This window comes from Hylobates moloch, unplaced genomic scaffold (genome assembly GCF_009828535.3).
Source record: "Hylobates moloch isolate HMO894 unplaced genomic scaffold, HMol_V3 SCAFFOLD_17, whole genome shotgun sequence".
Classification (NCBI taxonomy): domain Eukaryota; kingdom Metazoa; phylum Chordata; class Mammalia; order Primates; family Hylobatidae; genus Hylobates; species Hylobates moloch.
In genome coordinates this window covers 34,065,021-34,084,560 of record NW_026652292.1, presented here as the reverse complement: position 1 = coordinate 34,084,560, position 19,540 = coordinate 34,065,021, and the positions used below count along the sequence as shown (strand labels likewise).

At 39.7% G+C, this 19,540-nt stretch overlaps 1 protein-coding gene across 1 annotated transcript in view; it reads right to left on the bottom strand.

The window, feature by feature from the left end:
• Positions 1 to 19,540, bottom strand: part of WDR70 (WD repeat domain 70) — a 397,384-nt gene that overhangs the window by 35,671 nt on the left and 342,173 nt on the right. The window contains exon 14 of the mRNA XM_032135980.2: positions 1,631 to 1,731. Coding sequence (XP_031991871.1) covers positions 1,631 to 1,731 — 101 coding nt within the window. The remainder of the gene's footprint in view (positions 1 to 1,630; positions 1,732 to 19,540) is intronic.

Here is a 19,540-nt window from a genome sequence, read left to right as displayed (position 1 = left end):
AAATTATTTTCTTTACTTGGTCTTAGAAACAGAAAATTTCATGTTGAAAACATGAGATACTTTCAGGAACATACTCTGTGCATGCACTCCATCTACACAAGTCCTTGACTTTCTGAGGGATGGCAACAGATGGGCTCTCAGTGATAAAAGCGTAAACTTATGGAAAAGCAAGTCTGTCAGTCAGTGGTTATTACCAAGCAAGAGGGTTGGAGAGGTAACAGGGCAACAGGACACAAGTTTACAAAACCTATAGGAATAATGTGAAATTTTAAGATCTTAAATAATAAAATTACCCAACCTTTCCCTCTAAAGGTCACAGGGTTAAAATTTTAGTTTATGTCTCAGACGAAAGCAACCTGGGTGGTCTACACCCCAAATGGCATATGTCCACTTTTCAAATACAAGAGTACAAGTGTCTGGAACTGAGTTGGCTTGGCAGTGTTGCCGAGGGGCTATGGCCCAAGAATGTGTGGGATTAACCAAAAATGTGCTTAGAACATTGCACTTCTCCTTAGTAGTACAGAGTTATCCTTTTCAAGAGAAGCAAATACAAGTAAGTAAATTTCTTAAAGCAAAGTTTCCACAGAAAGTGCCTTCTAAATGGGTGCTATCAAATGAGGCTCATCATTTTCTTAATTGAAACAGACTCCCATCCTAAGTACATTAGCATTTTTAATTTCTTTTTTAAAAAACAAATAAAATCCTATTTGTTTTCAAATACCATAAATATACTTTATTGTATAAGGCCAGGATTCCAACTCTAGTCCAGGAAGCTCTGAAGGAAGACGGGGCTGTCTGCTTCTATTCAGAGCAAAATTATGGCCAATGAATATTCATTAATAGAGGGTGGCTTTCCTTTCCTCAAAGGATGTGGGACCTTAAAACAGGTTTATATGGGACCCCAGTAAATTTCACATGTGAATTTTAATGCTAGTTAACCAAGTCTTACTCTAAAGAAAGAGCTAATCAGTCACTGTACTTTAAGAGAGAGAAACAAAACCGTCTTTTCTGGGTGATGACACATATCCATCTTTGTGCCTAAGCAAAATGGAAATAACTGAGGAACTGACTGAACCTCTAGTTACGTTTTCAGACTTTTGAAATACAGTGGTATGCTTAAGTTTGAAACTTGGGTGGGCATGGGGGTGGAGGGGAAACGTATCTGTGCTGTCCCTTTCTGCGGACAGAGAATAATCTTGCCAAACATCCTAACCAGTAACTGCTAGAAGCCAAAAAGGAAGAAGCAAAATGGACGAGCCGATTCCATTTCCTGTAAGTGGTTAGTTCCCTGCTTTGTTAAATCTGTTACATGTATCACTGCTAATGCCTCTGTCCAGGGTGGTATGCAAAGTGGGCAGAACGTTTTTCCCCCTTGCACTCAACATTTCAGCTAAACAACTGCAAATCCCCAGGAAACTTTCGCTTTGAATTCAGTGTGGATCAAGGGCGATATTCAAATCCTTTTTAAAGCACAATACCAGAAGTTTGAGGCTTTACTTTGTGCCAGCTGCATTTTCTAAATGGGTGGATCTCCATCAAAGTGGGAAATAAATAAAAGCTGGGGGTGGGAGGGAAATCCCTCCCCCCAGTTGTTGTCATCCATCTAAAACAGGCAATACTTATGAAATACCTCTGACTCTTGTTGGGGTCGTAATAGACTTTAGCCAATCCATTTCCAGTTCCAACCATGATCTGGTTCAGCTTTGGATGCCACAGGCAGCGAACAACACTCTGCAAAGGAAAAGCGCAGTGGTTGACTAAAGAGGCCAGATAAAAATGGAAACAATCCTGCTGGTACTTTGATGGCTAGTCTGCTATATCAAATATCATCCTGATGGTTTACCTCTAACTTTCAGACATTTTCTTCTAAACCATAAAGTTGTGTTCCTGAAGTTTATCATTCCATCACTTATTATCTGGGTGATACTCCATAAAAATAAAAAAGATGCTCTCTTCCTGACATTATCTCCCTTTCTGGACAGCCTTGAAACCACAAAATTAGGTTTCCCAGGTCCATTACTATGTGAGGCTGGCATCATGGAATGCTAAATCCACATAACTCAGTTATACTTACCACTGAAGCGGATTTCATGCTCTTACACACATACAATATGTCCCTCTGGACAGCAGATTGAGACCAGGTGGTTATTGTTTTTAGTTCACAAAGATCCAAATCTCATAAAGCTTTTTCAGAAACAATACACATTTGTAGGCATTTAATAATGTCTCCCTATCTATGAGATAAAACAGCAGGACAACAGCAGAAGTAAAACAGAGATACAGAATACAAAGACTTGACATTAACCTGAATGAAAAGCTGTTTAAGAGAAGGTTCACTGGAAGTTATGATCCTATGAATTCATTACTGGTAAGGAAAATAAGTGGTGCTCTGGGGCTGAAAAGAACCACAAGTTCTCAGTGAGAACTACAGCCTGTTTTTAATTTTTGTCTGTGGTAAGAGGGCAGAGGTGGGAGGGATAGCATGGATAGAATTAAAGGGAAAAAAGATGAAGCTAATGTTGGTAAACAGAAACCCCATGTACTAGGTTCTATAGAACTCACTCTGATAGAACAAGATATGAATGGAAGCATTAATTCAATGTTTATTAATAATCTATCACTTGCCAAACTATATATAGGGACTAAAGGGGAAAAGGGTATGATTAGATATTAGCATTTTATAGTTCTAGTGGTAAAACGAAAATCATGACTACATCTCCTAAATCTACTTTGGGCTGAATTTCTTTGGTTCCTTGTCTCTAATCATTCCACTCTTTTGTTAAGACAGAATATCTTGAAATCTCTGAGATCCTTTTTGATAGAATATTGACTCCCAGCTGGGCATGGTGGCACGCGCCTGTAGTCCCAGCTACTCAGGAGGCTGAGGCAGGAAGAGCGCTTGAGCCTAGGAGTTTGAGGCTTCAGTGAGCTATGATTGTGCCACTGCATTCCAGCCTAGGTGACACAGTGAGACTCTGTCTCTTAAAAAAAAAAAAAAAGAAAAGAAAAAAAGAAAGAAATAAAAATTCTGACTCCCATGTGAATGGCAAAAAAATAGGCAAAAAAAAAAATAGGTAAATGGCTACAAACCCTTACCTGAGATTCCAGAGGAACTAAGGAGAAAGCTGAAAAGAGTCTACAAGACTTTTATTTAATTCATATCTGATTTAACAGACTTACTCTACAAGAGTGGTTCTTAATCTATGTACCACTGAAGGGGATTGGGATATTGTACAGAGAAAATCAAATCAGAATGGCTGTGTTTTCCCCATCAGTTGGGGGGGAAATTAAGTTAAAGGGGCAGGTTTTCACAATTTTAGGCTTGCTTTCCACAATTTTTCTCAAATCTATGGTGTCTGCTACCCAGGCTAGCAAGTGCTAAAAGATGATAAAACAAATATAATAGTGAGTAAATATTAACAGAAAAACTTGAAAAAATAAGATATATTTAATTTGATAGTTTGGGTATTTTTTGGGGTGGGGGTTGTTGTTGCTTTGTACCTATGCTTGTAAAACCTAGTTTATAATACATACATATAAAAGTCACATTTTCTCCTAATAAAATTGCTCCTGGTTGGGAAGATATAATTAAGTATATCAATAGCTCATGGTCTACAAAGTGCAGCTTCTAGGTGCTCCACCACTGAGACTAATTTGAGATAGACCACTGGAAATTCCCAGATGGTCACAGCCAGGTATATGGAAACATGAGGAGAGTCATAAACATAACTTCATGAAGTCATGTTTCTGAAACCCTATCTAGAAGAAATCCATCTGAGCCAAGACTCATCTCTTTTAGTCTCTGCTTAAATGTCATTGCTATTCAAACCACCCAATTTAAAACTGTGTCCCAGAACTCCCCTTACTCTGCTTTTCTTTTTTTTATAGCATGTATCATCTTTTAATATAATATATAACTTATTTATTAATGATGCTGATTGTCTGCCTTCCCCACTAGAACACATATTTCATGGGCAAAGATCTCAGTCAGTTTTGTTTGGCAACATATCCCAAGTGCCTAGATTAGTGTCTGGTGCTCAAAAAATGTTCACCAAAGGAATGAATTAAAAGCTACAGTTCACCCATGCCTAAATGGATTGCTTTGCTAGGTAGAGCTGGAGACAATTTTCAAATTAAAATCATTACTCCATGAGGAATAATTTGATTTCCTCATATTATTATTATACTCAGGTATCCTACAAATGTAGCAGGGTTAGATTCCTCCTAATGTGGTCCTAGAGAGAGAGAATGTACATGAATCACAGAATAATGAAAGGGGCTGTCAAAGGCTTTCAGAAATCTCAGCCACCCATAAATGGCCCAGGACAATATTAAGGGCATAGTATTAGAGTTATTTCTCTTTCTTGGTTCTCTAGAGGTCTGGCTCAGCAGTCTAAGATTACTAGTTCTCAAATATGTTTTCAAGTGAGCAGGGTGCAGAATTGGAAAAGATCCACAATGTAGGCCTGATAAATTCCAAGACATCCAGCCAAACAGGCAGTTTCCAGGGGCAGCAGGTTACTGTTACTCTCTCCCTCTTCACTGAGGGTGTAAATGTTAGAGAGAAGCAACTCCCCAAGCCAACAGACCAAGGTCCGACTGCTTTCCAGGGAGTCCAAGGACACCTCACCTCTATTCCTGTTCACATCCTGTACCCTCCAGAGCCTTTACACACATATAGCTGGTTAGTATACGTTCTAACGGAGAAGCCTATTTACCCTCCTTTCATGCCGAAACAGGGAGAGGCAAATAAGACTCCTTAAACTAAACAGTCATTCCAGAGCCCCATGCTCTGTGGCAATGAGTCACCAAAGCAGCAAATGAGAGGCCAGTGAGCAATCTGACTTAGGCAGAGGATACTTAAGGCTCAATTACCCTAAGACCAGTTATTAATCAAATACTACAAGGATTCTAAAACACGAAATGAAGAAACAAAATTTAAAGCCAAAGGTGGGTGGGCCTTTTTTGTTTATTAATATTTATTGTGTGTGTTTAGCTAACCTTTGTAAACTTTGCAGCTAATGCGGCTCCACACTTTATCCTGTCAAGGAAATGCATCTTATAGCAGAGAGCTGGCTACCTGCCAAACCAAACAATCCTTGAGACTGCAGCAGGGCTGGGAAGCAAGCTGAGCTGCCACGCTGCTAACTTGTCAAACATACATACCAGCTTTGCTTAACAACAATGCGACACGTGCCTACTAGAAGCCTAAGGAACCAACATCAGAAAACAGATGAGCTATAAATACTTAGAAAGAGTACAATCCCTTGATCAACCAACCACCCCAAACTTTCTTCATCCTGTTCTTGAAGAAGTGCTTCTTTACTGGGAGCGTGACACATTCAGACCTACGGATTTACTGAGAAATGCAGCAAATAAAGCATAGAGAACCAGGAAGGAACATCAAGACATGAGATCTACAGAATCAAAGAGAAAGCCCTCACATTGTATCATGAGATTCCAATGGCAGAAGGCCACTGCAGTGCAAAGAACTAGGTTCTGAAATTAATCTGCATATTTTAATAAACTTATTTGTTTAATGAAATTGACAAAGTGTTTTATTCTTACACTAATCTACTTCATTTCCTAAAACATGTGGGTTCACTAATGGCTTCCTCTAGCTGCCGAAGCTGAACTATACATTTCAGCACAAAATGAAGCTTATTCTTTTAAACCAAAGCCCATTTTCATTTTAACCCTTTAATTTGGTAGTGGAGGGTAACCACAAATTTGCCCAAAAATAAGAGACAAGAACTAGAATAGGAGATCGTAAGCATGACTAGAAGGAGTTACAAGACCTTAATGTGCTCACCAGAGAGATTTTTTTCTTCTCTGCAGAGAGCAAAGAAAAAAGAGAGGGGTAGGCCGGGGAGAAAGAGAGCACAATGTCGACCTAGCAGTGTCAAAATTCCAAAATAGGAATTTTGGAATTATCCCTTAGCAAAAGTGAAAAGACCACAAAAATTTCCAAATAATTTATTTCTGTGGGGTTTTTTTGTTTACTTTTAGAGGAACCAGGGAAGCAAAGAAGGGGAGGAGGAGAAGGAAACCAAAGAGAGAAATGATTTACATTTTAGGACATGGTAGAAAGGGAATTATTAGGTACTGGAACTTTATATTATTTAATATAATTGAGTCCTCACAACTACTACAAAATTAATAATCTCATCCCATCTCACAGATGAAGAAATTGAGGCTGTAGAGAGTGGTAACTTTCCCAAGGTCACATAATAACTTGCACATAGAGGAGCTGGGTCAATAAGCAGGTTTCTCCAACTCCACTGTTCATTCCCTTACTACTTAACCATGCAAAGCCCTATTTGGAAAGATGGGGCAGAAAGAAGGTAGCCGACATTTAATCATATCCAAACCCACCTAACCCAGGAGAAACCTTAGAAAGTTTGTATTAAAAAGGAGATATTGGCTGGGCGCGGTGGCTCACGCTTGTAATCCCAGCACTTTGGGAGGCCGAGGAGGGCGGATCACGAGGTCAGGAGATCGAGACCACGGTGAAACCCTGTCTCTATTAAAAATACAAAAAAATTAGCCAGGCGTGGTGGCGGGCGCCTGTAGTCCCAGCTACTCGGAGAGGCTGAGGCAGGAGAATGGCGTGAACCCGGGAGGCGGAGCTTGCAGTAAGCCGAGATTGCGCCACTGCACTCCAGCCTGGGCGACAGAGTGAGACTCCGTCTCAAAAAAAAAAAAAGGAGATATTACTAAAATCATTTTTTTAAAAAAGCCCACTAGTTCCCAGTTCACAAATGTTACTATAAAAGAAATCGATGCCTGCATAACATCTCAGGGATCTGCAATGCACATATCTAAACACCGCCCTTATTCTACATGCTAAAAGAAAGCCAACAGCCTTCATAACTTTATACCTTAAACATGATTATGTTGAAACCCCATTTCCGGATCCTCCACAGCTGCTGACCCATACTGTAAACCAAACTCCATCTGGTTTTTTCACGTTTGGTTTTTGTCATATAGTACAAGAACGGATAAGCTAATGCAGTGATTCCCTGAACAAGCATTTTTCACAATTTTCAAATGAAAAGCCTGACACCTGTCCGTGACGGAGTCTGTCACACAATTTTGCAGACTTGTATAGAGGCAGTCTTAGAGTTACAGACATCCTTGGGACTATCCAATACATTTGAATAAGTGTGTGTGTGTGTGTGTGTGTGTGTGTGTGTGTGTGTGTGTGTTTGTGTGTGCAGATTCCAGACACTAAGAAAGAAGATCAAGATGTGAACCCAAAACAAATAAAAAGAAAACAGATAAAAACAAAAAAATACTGGAGAAAGAACTTTCTTTAGACTTCCACAAGCCCAAGATATTCTTCACAGAGAAAGAAAAACTGTTTTCTATATTAAAATATTGGGCCAGGGAAGTATGAAGGTAAAATGGGAATTGTTTCAACTTTTCCAGGCTATTTGTCCTATCTTTGTTCCCTCCACTCTCTCCCAAAGCCTTGCTTTTCTCAAACTTGGGATGGTATTGGGCCAGGGAAGTATGAAGGTAAAATGGGAATTGTTTCAACTTTTCCAGGCTATTTGTCCTATCTTTGTTCCCTCCACTCTCTCCCAAAGCCTTGCTTTTCTCAAACTTGGGATGGCCTTGCCGCATGCAGGGGCCACAAGACTTGGCTTCATCCCTCTAAAGTTCAGGAAGCAAACATGGTGAGTAAGCCCCAGTCTCCAATAACTAAGACTCATCAGCACCACCTGATCTCTACAGACATTTTCCGCCCCCTCAATGGAAAAGTTTAAAGGCAGACATTTTCTCTACACATCTTGCTAAGTGAGCATATGCCTCTCCTTTTCCCCTTCTCCACATTCCTCCAGTTCCAAGGAAATTCTACCATGGGCCAGATTTGTGGCAACTGTCTTTTTTTTGCCAGAAATCTTCTCAATCTTCTCCCTTCCCTATCCTGAAAAATTCTCTAATAGGCCAGATAGGAGTGCAATGGTGAAAAGAAAAAATGCCATAGTACTTTCATAAATGTGGGGGCTGCTGCAGAAAAACCAAATAAGGGAAAGTGTTGCTTTGCACCTGTCATACATATTTGATACAGATGCATATATTATGCATTTTAAAAACTGGCATCCAATTATCAAATTAATTCCCATGAAACTCATGGAAAATGCTTTTACTAAAATAACTCATTTACAGTCTGTGCTATAAAATAAAGGTAACCACTAAAGCAGCAAAAATCTGGAACCTGGTAGTCGTCCTTGGCACTAAATGAATTGCATCTGTATCTGATAATAAACCTGCTTAAAGAATTTCATCATGAGAAAAAGTTCTCAGAGAAAATGGAAGGTCTCTTGGGAAGTAAAATTAAATACAATTTTGTTCATCTAATTCAAAACAGTAAAAGTTTGCTCCAACCCTGTTACTTGAGAAGATTTTGTGAAGGCAAAGAAGGCACAAGTAATGACTGAAGAAAGTCTGGTAATTATTCTTATTAATGATAGTCTGTGAGCAGGAAACAAACAGAAGACTGGGAACAGGAGTCCACAGGGTGAGTGACCCAGGTGGGTGGTCGTCCTACAAGGCAAATGACCCCAGAGGTCCCACCTCATGGGATCCACTTAGATGCAGCAGAGCTTCCCACTGGTGGGCACAGAATGGGATACCAAGATACGGTAAGTGTGTCAAGATATGGAGGCCCTCATGCCTCCATATCTTGGAGCCTGGGGTGCTGGGGCCTCAGGCTAGTCATTTCTAGAGAAGAGGAGCCTTATCTGTTTATAAGACATATTATCATTTATTATGGAGACCAGGTTGTGAGAAGGCATGGGAAGCACTATATGGCTATTTCTCTTCATTTAAGACCCACAGTGTAAACCAAACTCCACCTGGTTTTCCTATGTTTGGTCTACACAGACCTGGGCTCCTTTATGTTTCTTCATTTATCAACAGAGATAGGCATAAAGATAATGACCACCAATCCTTTGTTTATATAAATAAAACAGTAATGCATGAAACTTTTTAAATCTGTAACTGCTAGATAAGAAATATATGTAATCAGATCTTGGAAATCATTAAGTATGTAAAACCAAGAAAACACAGGAAAAGCTGAATCTTCCTGTATAGACGAACTACGCAGCATATGTAAAATATTATTTGTCTTACTATAGTACAGATAAAGATGTTTTAAATATCATACTCTTTCGTTTAGTCCTTTGGGGGTCTCATAACCCATCCTCCTACAAGACCACTATCTATCGTTTCCAAAAAGGAAAAATACTATCCCAGGATACATTTTAATTATAGAACTTGTTCTTCCCCACACTATATATAATTGTGAAAGTTTGGCCAGAATTCTGATAGAACAGCTGGAAAACTTGTTACCAAAGATCATTCATCAGATTCAGGCTGAGGGAGAAAAACTGTCAGAAAATCCTACAAGACATAAAGTCCTTCACTTGGTCCATCAGTGGGATGTGATATGGTGCTAGGGTTAGACAACGGAGCTCCAGTCATTATTGTATTATTCGTTTACACATTATGAAAAGAATTGTCTCATTCTGAACATTTTTAAACATCTACAAATCAAGTTCTCTTTTTTTATATTTTATACAGGAAGTATGTTTCTCCCTAGTGAATAAGTATTACCTAATAATAAGTAAATATAACAATATAATAATAAAATTAAGTATTACCTAGTGGCTGATTCCTTATCGAGCTTTGCCATTCATGGCAATCATGTCTACACAAGTTTAAATACCTATTAAATAAATTTAAATACTTATTAAATAAAATATCAGACTTTTGTGTAGAGAAGGGGAAAAAAAGTTCCTGTTTAATCAAAAGGGATACACTGACTATTTCTATTGTTTCAAAGGACTAGAAAAAGAAGCAGAGAAATCTTCATTTGCAAATGCTGGCACTACTAAGGAGTGGATGTTTTTTAATAGAGCTTGTAATGGGTTTAAATGATACCAGGAAATGAATAAACTATTAAACTGGATAAGCCCTCCTTTTGGTCCTCATTTTTTTGCTCGTGAAGTCTAAGGCAGCACGTGATTGGCCTTTCATCTCACATTGTAACTTCCCAAATGAGATCACTGTTAAATAGGTGGTCATAGGAAAAGACGCTTCACTGCAGGGTTTGAATCTGGATTCCTACAGTAAACGTTATTTCAAAGAAGAGAACATAGAATAGAGAATATAAAAAACTGCACATGAATCAAGACTCTGCTAGTTACAAAAAATTAATAAAATTATTCCTTTAAGAGAGAATGAGGCCAGGCGCGATGGCTCACTCATCACCTTGGGAGACTGAGCTGGGTAGATCACCTGAGATCGGGAGTTCGAGACCAGCCTGGCCAACGTGGTGAAACCCTGTTTCTACTAAGAAGAAAAAAAAAAAAAATTAGCCAGGCATGGTGGCATCGCCTGTAGTTCCAGCTATTCAGGAGGCTGCGGCACAAGAATCGCTTGAACCCGGGAGGTGGAGATTCCAGTGAGCTGAGATGACACCACTGCACTCCAGCCTAGGCAACACAGAAAGACTATGTTTCAAAAAATAAAAATAAAATCGAAAAAAAAATTTTTAAGAGATAATAAAGATGAGAAAAACAAACTGATAAGTACTAGATCACATCTGTATTTGTGCCCTATTCTAATGAAGAGTAATGATTAGACTTTTTTTTATTTTATTATTATTATACTTTAAGGTTTAGGGTACATGTGCACAATGTGCAGGTTTGTTACATATGTATACATGTGCCATGTTGGTGTGCTGCACCCATTAACTTGTCATTTAGCATTAGGTATATCTCCTAATGCTATCCCTCCCCCCTCCCCCCGCCCCACAACAGTCCCCGGAGTGTGATGTTCCCCTTCCTGTGTCCATGTGTTCTCATTGTTCAATTCCCACCTATGAGTGAGAACATGTGGTGTTTGGTTTTTTGTCCTTGCGATAGTTTACTGAGAATGATGATTTCCGGTTTCATCCATGTCCCTACAAACGACATGAACTCATCATTTTTTATGGCTGCATAGTATTCCATGGTGTGTATGTGCCACATATTCTAAATCCAGTCTATCATTGTTGGACATTTGGGTTGGTTCCAAGTCTCTGCTATTGTGAATAGTGCTGCGATAAACATACGTGTGCATGTGTCTTTATAGCAGCATGATTGATAGTCCTTTGGGTCCTTTGGGTATATACCCAGTAATGGGATGGCTGGGTCAAATGGTATTTCTAGTTCTAGATCCCTGAGGAATTGCCACACTGACTTCCACAATGGTTGAACTAGTTTACAGTCCCACCAACAGTGTAAAAGTGTTCCTATTTCTCCACATCCTCTCCAGCACCTGTTGTTTCCTGACTTTTTAATGATGGCCATTCTAACTGGTGTGAGATGGTATCTCATTGTGGTTTTGATTTGCATTTCTCTGATGGCCAGTGATGATGAGCATTTTTTCATGTGTTTTTTGGCTGCATAAATGTCTTCTTTTGAGAAGTGTCTGTTCATATCCTTTGCCCACTTTTTGATAGGGTTGTTTTCTTTTTCTTGTAAATTTGTTTGAGTTCATTGTAGATTCTGGATATTAGCCCTTTGTCAGATGAGTAGGTTGCGAAAATTTTCTCCGATTTTGTAGGTTGCATGTTCACTCTGATGATAGTTTCTTTTGCTGTGCAGAAGCTCCTTAGTTTAATTAGATCCCATTTGTCAATCTTGGCTTTTGTTGCCATTGCTTTTGGTGTTTTAGACATGAAGTCTTTGCCCATGCCTATGTCCTGAGGGGTAATGCCTAGGTTTTCTTCTAGGGTTTTTATGGTTTTATGTCTAACATGTAAGTCTTTAATTCATCTTGAAGTAATTATTGTATAAGGTGTAAGGAAGGGATCCAGTTTCAGCTTTCTACATATGGCTAGCCAGTTTTCCCAGCACCATTTATTAAATAGGGAATCCTTTCCCCATTTCTTGTTTTTGTCAGGTTTGTCAAAGATCAAATAGTTGTAGATATGCGGCATCATTTCTGAGGGCTCTGTTCTGTTCCATTGATCTATATCTCTGTTGTGGTACCAGTACCATGCTGTTTTGGTTACTGTAGCCTTGTAGTATAGTTTGAAGTCAGGTAGCGTGATGCCTCCAGCTTTGTTCTTTTGGCTTAGGATTGACTTGGCAATGCGGGCTCTTTTTTGGTTCCATATGAACTTTAAAGTAGTTTTTTCCAATTCTGTGAAGAAAGTCATTGGTAGCTTGATGGGGATGGCATTGAATCTATAACTTACTTTGGGCAGTATGGCCATTTTCACGATATTGATTCTTCCAACCCATGAGCATGGAATGTTCTTCCATTTGTTTGTATCCTCTTTGATTTCATTGAGCAGTGGTTTGTAGTTCTCCTTGAAGAGGTCCTTCACATCCCTTGTAAGTTGGATTCCTAGGTATTTTATTCTCTTTGAAGCAATTGTGAATGGGAGTTCACTCATGATTTGGCTCTCTGTTTGTCTGTGATTGGTGTACAAGAATGCTTGTGATTTTTGTACATTGATTTTGTATCCTGAGACTTTGCTGAAGTTGCTAATCAGCTTAAGGAGATTTTGGGCTGAGACAATGGGATTTTCTAGATATACAATCATGTCATCTGCAAACAGGGACAGTTTGACTTCCTCTTTTCCTAATTGAATACCCTTTATTTCCTTCTCCTGCCTGATTGCTCTGGCCAGAACTTCCAGCACTATGTTGAATAGGAGTGGTGAGAGAGGGCATCCCTGTCTTGTGCCAGTTTTCAGAGGGAATGCTTCCAGTTTTTGCCCATTCAGTATTATATTGGCTGTGGGTTTGTCGTATATAGCTCTTATTATTTTGAGATACGTCCCATCAATACCTAATTTATTGAGAGTTTTTAGCATGAAGGGTTGTTGAATTTTGTCAAAAGCCTTTTCTGCATCTATTGAGATAATCATGTGGTTTTTGTCTTTGGTTCTGTTTATATGCTGGATTACATTTATTGATTTGCGTATGTTGAACCAGCCTTGCATCCCAGGGATGAAGCCCACTTGATCATGGTGTATAAGCTTTTTGATGTGCTGCTGGATTTGGTTTGCCAGTATTTTATTGAGGATTTTTGCATCAATGTTCATCAAGGATATTGGTCTAAAATTCTCTTTTTTGGTTGTGTCTCTGCCTGGCTTTGGTATCAGGATGATGCTGGCTTCATAAAATGTGTTAGGGAGGATTCCCTCTTTTTCTATCGATTGGAATAGTTTCAGAAGGAATGGTACCAGTTCCCCCTTGTACCTCTGGTAGAATTCAGCTGTGAATCCATCAGGTCCTGGACTCTTTTTGGTTGGTAAGCTATTGATTATTGCCACAATTTCAGAACCTGTTATTGGTCTATTCGGAGATTCGACTTCTTCCTGATTTAGTCTTGGGAGGGTGTATTTGTCGAGGAATTTCTTCTAGATTTTCTAGTTTATTTGCATAGAGGTGTTTGTAGTATTCTCTGATGGTAGATTGTATTTCTGTGGGATCGGTGGTGATATCCCCTTTTTCATTTTTTATTGCATCTATTTTATTCTTCTCTCTTTTCTTCTTTATTAGTCTTGCTAGCAGTCTATCAATTTTGTTGATCTTCTCAAAAAACCAGCTCCTGGATTCATTAATTTTTTGAAGGGTTTTTTGTGTCTCTATTTCCTTCAGTTCTGCTCTGATTTTAGTTATTTCTTACCTTCTGCTAGCTTTTGAATGTGTTTGCTCTTGCTTTTCTAGTTCTTTTAATTGTGATGGTAGGGTGTCAATTTTGGATCTTTCCTGCTTTCTCTTGTGGGTATTTAGTGCTATAAATTTCCCTCTACACACTGCTTTGAATGTATCCCAGAGATTCTGGTATGTTGTGTCTTTGTTCTCGTTGGTTTCAAAGAACATCTTTCTTTCTGCCTTCATTTCGTTATGTACCCAGTAGTCATTCAGGAGCAGGCTGTTCAGTTTCCATGTAGTTGAGTAGTTTTGAGTGAGTTTCTTAATCCTGAGTTCTAGTTTGATTGCACTGTGGTCTGAGAGACAGTTTGTTATAATTTCTGTTCTTTTACATTTGCTGAGGAGAGCTTTACTTCCAACTATGTGATCAGTTTTGGAATAGATGTGGTGTGGTGCTGAAAAGAATGCATATTCTGTTTATTTGGGGTGCAGAGTTCTGTAGATGTCTATTAGGTCCGCTTGGTGCAGAGCTGAGTTCAATTCCTGGGTATCCTTGTTAACTTTCTGTCTCGTTGATCTGTCTAATGTTGACAGTGGGGTGTTAAAGTCTCCCATTATTATTGTGTGGGAGTCTAAGTCCCTTTGTAGGTCACTAAGGACTTGCTTTATGAATCTGGGTGCTCCTGTATTGGGTGCATATATATTTAGGATAGTTAGCTCTTCTTGTTGAATTGATCCCTTTACCATTATGTAATGGCCTTCTTTGTCTCTTTTGATCTTTGTTGGTTTAAAGTCTGTTTTATCAGAGACTAGGATTGCAACCCCTGCCTTTTTTTGTTTTCCATTTGCCTGGGAGATCTTCCTCCATCCTTTTATTTTGAGCCTATGTGTGTCTCTGCACGTGAGATGGGTTTCCTGAATACAGCACACTGATGGGTCTTGACTCTTTATCCAATTTGCCAGTCTGTGTCTCTTAACTGGAGCATTTAGTCCATTTACATTTAAAGTTACTATTGTTATGTGTGAATTTGATCCTGTCATTATGATGTTAGCTAGTTATTTTGCTCGTTAGTTGATGCAGTTTCTTCCTAGCCTCAATGGTCTTTACAATTTGGCATGATTTTGCAGTGGCTGGTACCGGTTGTTCCTTTCCATCTTTAGTGCTTCCTTCAGGAGCTCTTTTAGGGCAGGCCTGGTGGTGACAAAATCTCTCAGCATTTGCTTGTCTGTAAAGTATTTTATTTCTCCCTCACTTATGAAGCTTAGTTTGGCTGGATGTGAGATTCTGGGTTGAAAATTCTTTTCTTTAAGAATGTTGAATATTGGTCCCCACTCTCTTCTGTCTTGTAGAGTTTCTGCCGAGAGATCAGCTGTTAGTCTGATGGGCTTCCCTTTGTGGGTAACCCGACCTTTCTCTCTGGCTGCTCTTAACATATTTTCCTTCATTTCAACTTTGGTGAATCTGAGAATTATATGTCTTGGAGTTGCTCTTCTCGAGTAGTATCTTTGTGGTGTTCTCTGTATTTCCTGAATCTGAATGTTGGCCTGCCCTACTAGATTGGGGAAGTTCTCCTGGATAATATCCTGCAGAGTGTTTTCCAACTTGGTTCCATTCTCCCCATCACTTTCAGGTACACCAATCAGACGTAGATTTGGTCTTTTCACATAGTCCCATATTTCTTGGAGGCTTTGTTCGTTTCTTTTTATTCTTTTTTCTCTAAACTTCCCTTCTCGCTTCATTTCATTCATTTCATCTTCCATCACTGATACCCTTTCTTCCAGTTGATCGCATCGGCTCCTGAGGCTTCTGCATTCTTCATGTAGTTCTCGAGCCTTGGCTTTCAGCTCCATCAGCTCCTTTAAGCACTTCTCTGTATTGGTTATTCTAGTTATACATTTGTCTGAATTTTTTTCAAAGTTTTTAACTTCTTTGCCTTTGGTTTGAATTTCCTCCTGTAGCTCGGAGTAGTTTGATTGTCTGAAGTCTTCTTCTCTCAACTCGTCAAAGTCATTCTCCGTCCAGCTTTGTTCTGTTGCTGGTGAGGAACTGCGTTCCTTTGGAGGAGGAGAGGTGCTCTGCTTTTTAGAATTTCCAGTTTTTCTGCTCTGTTTTTTCCCCATCTTTGTGGTTTTATCTACTTTTGGTCTTTGAGGATGGTGATCTACAGATGGGTTTTTGGTGTGGATGTCCTTTCTGTGTTTTAGTTTTCATTCTAACAGACAGGACCCTCAGCTGCAGGTCTGTTGGAGTTCGCTAGAGGTCCACTCCAGACCCTGTTTGCCTGGGTATCAGCAGCAGAGGCTGCAGAACAGCAGATTTTCGTGAACCACGAATGCTGCTGCCTGATCGTTCCTCTGGAAGTTTTGTCTCAGAGGAGTACCCAGCTGTGTGAGGTGTCAAGATGGCCGAATAGGAACAGCTCCGGTCTACAGCTCCCAGCGTGAACGACGCAGAAGACAGGTGATTTCTACATTTCCATCTGAGGTACCGGGTTCATCTCACTGGGGAGTGCCAGAGAGTGGGCACAGGACAGTGGGTGCCGCGCACTGTGCACGAGCCGAAGCAGGGCGAGGCATTGCCTCGCTCGGGAAACGCAAGGGGTCAGGGAGTTCCCTTTCCTAGTCAAAGAAAGGAGTGACAGACGGCACCTGGAAAATCAGGTCACTCCCACTCTAATACTGCGCTTTTCCGACGGGCTTAAAAAAACGGCACACCAGGAGATTATACCCTGCACCTGGCTCGGAGGGTCCTACGCCCACAGAGTCTCGCTGATTGCTAGCGCTGCAGTCTGAGATCAAACTGCAAGGCAGCAGCGAGACTGGGGGAGGGGCGCCCGCCATTGCCCAGGCTTGCTTAGGTAAACAAAGCAGCCAGGAAGCTCGAACTGGGTGGAGCCCACCACAGCTCAAAGAGGCCTGCCTGCCTCTGTAGGCTCCACCTCTGGGGGCAGGGCACAGACAAACAAAAAGACAGCAGTAACCTCTGCAGACTTAAATGTCCCTGTCTGACAGCTTTGAAGAGATTAGTGGTTCTCCCAGCACGTAGCTGGAGATCTGAGAACGGGCAGACTGCCTCCTCAAGTGGGCCCCTGACCCCTGACCCCCAAGCAGCCTAACTGGGAGGCACCCCCAAGTAGGGGCAGACTGATTAGACTTCTAATAAAATAAAGTGTCAAATTCAAACAAATAACTTTTGCTTCAAAGCACAGAGTATATTTTACAAAATAGATCCAGGAAACATATCATATTCATTAATAGTGTAACAACCAAAACAAATTATATTCACTAGAGTTTAAATTACCAGTATTTTAAGCATCTGCAGTAAATCTGTGTTTCCTCTAATGAACCCAAAACCTGGCTATTTGCAGTGAATTTGAAAAAAGGATCATCTAAAGTTTTAAAGAAGTAGACAATTAAAATAAATGTGTACTTCTTTTATCAATCCTAAAAGAAAATGTGGCCGGGTGCGGTGGCTCTTGCCTGTAATCCCAACACTTTGGGAGGCCGAGGCGGGTGGATCACAAGATCAAGAGTTCAAGATGGCTTGGCCTGGCCAAGATGGTGAAACTCCGTCTCTCCTAAATCTACAAAAATTAGCCAGGCGCTGTGGCAGGTGCCTGTAATCCCAGCTACTCAGAAGGCTGAGGCAGGAGAATCACTTGAACCCAGGTGGCAGAGGTTGCAGTGAGCTGAGATCGTGCCACTGCACTCCAGCCTGGGCGACCAAGTGAGACTCTGTCTGAAAAGAAAAAAGAAAAGAAAAGAAAAGAAAATACATGCACTGAAATTCCAAATTGATTTTTTATAACTATTAACCAAAAAATAAAAACTTGAGAAGGTTGTAAGGAATAGGCCATTACAGTTAGTCCCAACAAGAATATAATAGAATAAAATGTAATAAAAGGTAAAGCAAAATTAATAAATACATTTTCACCAGGCATCTACTATGTGCCATGTATTACGTTAATAAACATCAGTAATATCATGATGCCCTTACCACCCACATGACACCATCAGCCCTGAGGAGACCCTTACTCCAATTTGGTCACTGGAGAATTTAGAAATGGCTGAGAAGAGAGTATCAAAGACAACAGAGGTGTGGAGAAAACAAGATCCACAAGGAAATGTTAACAAACGAAAAAGAACAAAAGACTAAGTTTGGTTCCCTCAGACAAAGGCAAGACTGAACAGTAACTTTATAATCTTCAAGGAAACAGAGGATGTTAACCAGCTGTTCTCCAACTCCATGAGGACCAGAGCAAAGGATGTAGGCTCTAAACGTGAGAATGTGAGGCTAAAAATAAAGAAAAAAATGATCTGATAGTAAGGGATTTCATACACAGAAATGAACTCTTTAGGGAAATTGTAAAATCTGTTAAGTCTAATTTTTATACAGGAGAGTTATGTCATAGTGCGCAGGTAGGCAAGAGGAATGAGTTCTGGAAAATAATATTGAGAAACTGGGCCAAGTATGCTTAATACCAATGGCAGCTAATTAAGCAAAAGCCAGTAGCTCTGCCCTGTGGCATAGTTATGTCAAGGGAACACACTGCCCAAGTAAGAGAGGTGACTCATTCTAGGATCAATGACATTATTTTATTTCCTACCATATGAATGTCCCTCCAAATGTGCAGCTAACTTAGAAGCTTCCTCCTAAGCACATCTGCTATAATCTATACTGTTTCATTTTGTTTTTTTCCATCGCCATTGTAGACAGCAGAAACATACTCCATTCAGTCTCTCCCTCTGAATGTTGTTTAAAAACCAGGACAGAAGGCATAGGGTACCTATCTGAGGACTCTGAAAAGCAAACAGTAGTAGGTGGATTTGGGAAGAAGTCCATAATTCAAAGTATCACTCAAGCAGAAGTGAGTTACCACTTCCCCAACTCTAGCCTCCACCAATAATAATAATAAAAAATAAATAAAAACAAAAAATCTATGGCAAACAAAACATCAACATTTTAAATAAAGACGGGATCAGTCCAACTGAGTTTTCCTTTTGCCTTAGGCTGTAATACAGCTTGGCACAGCACTGTTACTGATCCCATTTTTTGTTTAAAAATTTGGTATTTTATTCACCATAGATTTTTTGCATTTTTTATATTGTTGCATTAAAATTTTATTTATCTTGATTACTAAGTGTCTTAGTGCCCCTGTAAACTTTGTGATTGAGGAAAGCATCTCACTTGCCTCACTCTAATCCTGGCCCTGTCTGTGGAAATACTGTCTTCCATGAAACCAGTCCCTGGTGCCAAAAACTTGGGGACTGCTGATTTATATGACATTCTTGAAACTACAACACAATAATGATGGAGAACACATCAGTGAATGCCAGGGCTTAGGAGTTGGGGGTGGAAGAGGGTGTGTGTGTGTGACTATAGAGGGATAGCAAAAAGGAGTTTCTAGAGGGTACTGTTCTGTATACTGATTGTGTTGATAGTGATTACATGAATCTACACGTGTTAAAAATCACAGAACTGTATTCTTTCTTAAAAAGATCAATTTTACAGTATCATAATTTTTTAAAATAATAAAAAGGAATCAGCACTAAACTAGTTCCTGTCATCTTCCCTACCTAAAAACATGTTAAGATTTGATATCGTAGATATTAACAGTTAAACCACCAAGAAATCTGAGGTATCTTTTCTCTTCACTCTCATGTGCCTACAGATAAACATTCAACTGTATTTTTCAAATCTGAAGAACAACTGCTCTGGAACCTTCATAGTATGATACCTCTAGGTGAATGAGAACCAAGAAGTAATTTAATCAAGTCTTATTGATGCTGGCTTAGTAGGTGAGCCCAGCTGAATTCAAGTTCCCATTTAAATTATATGTGTATGCTGCTTGTTTTAGGAAATTCCCCAAAAA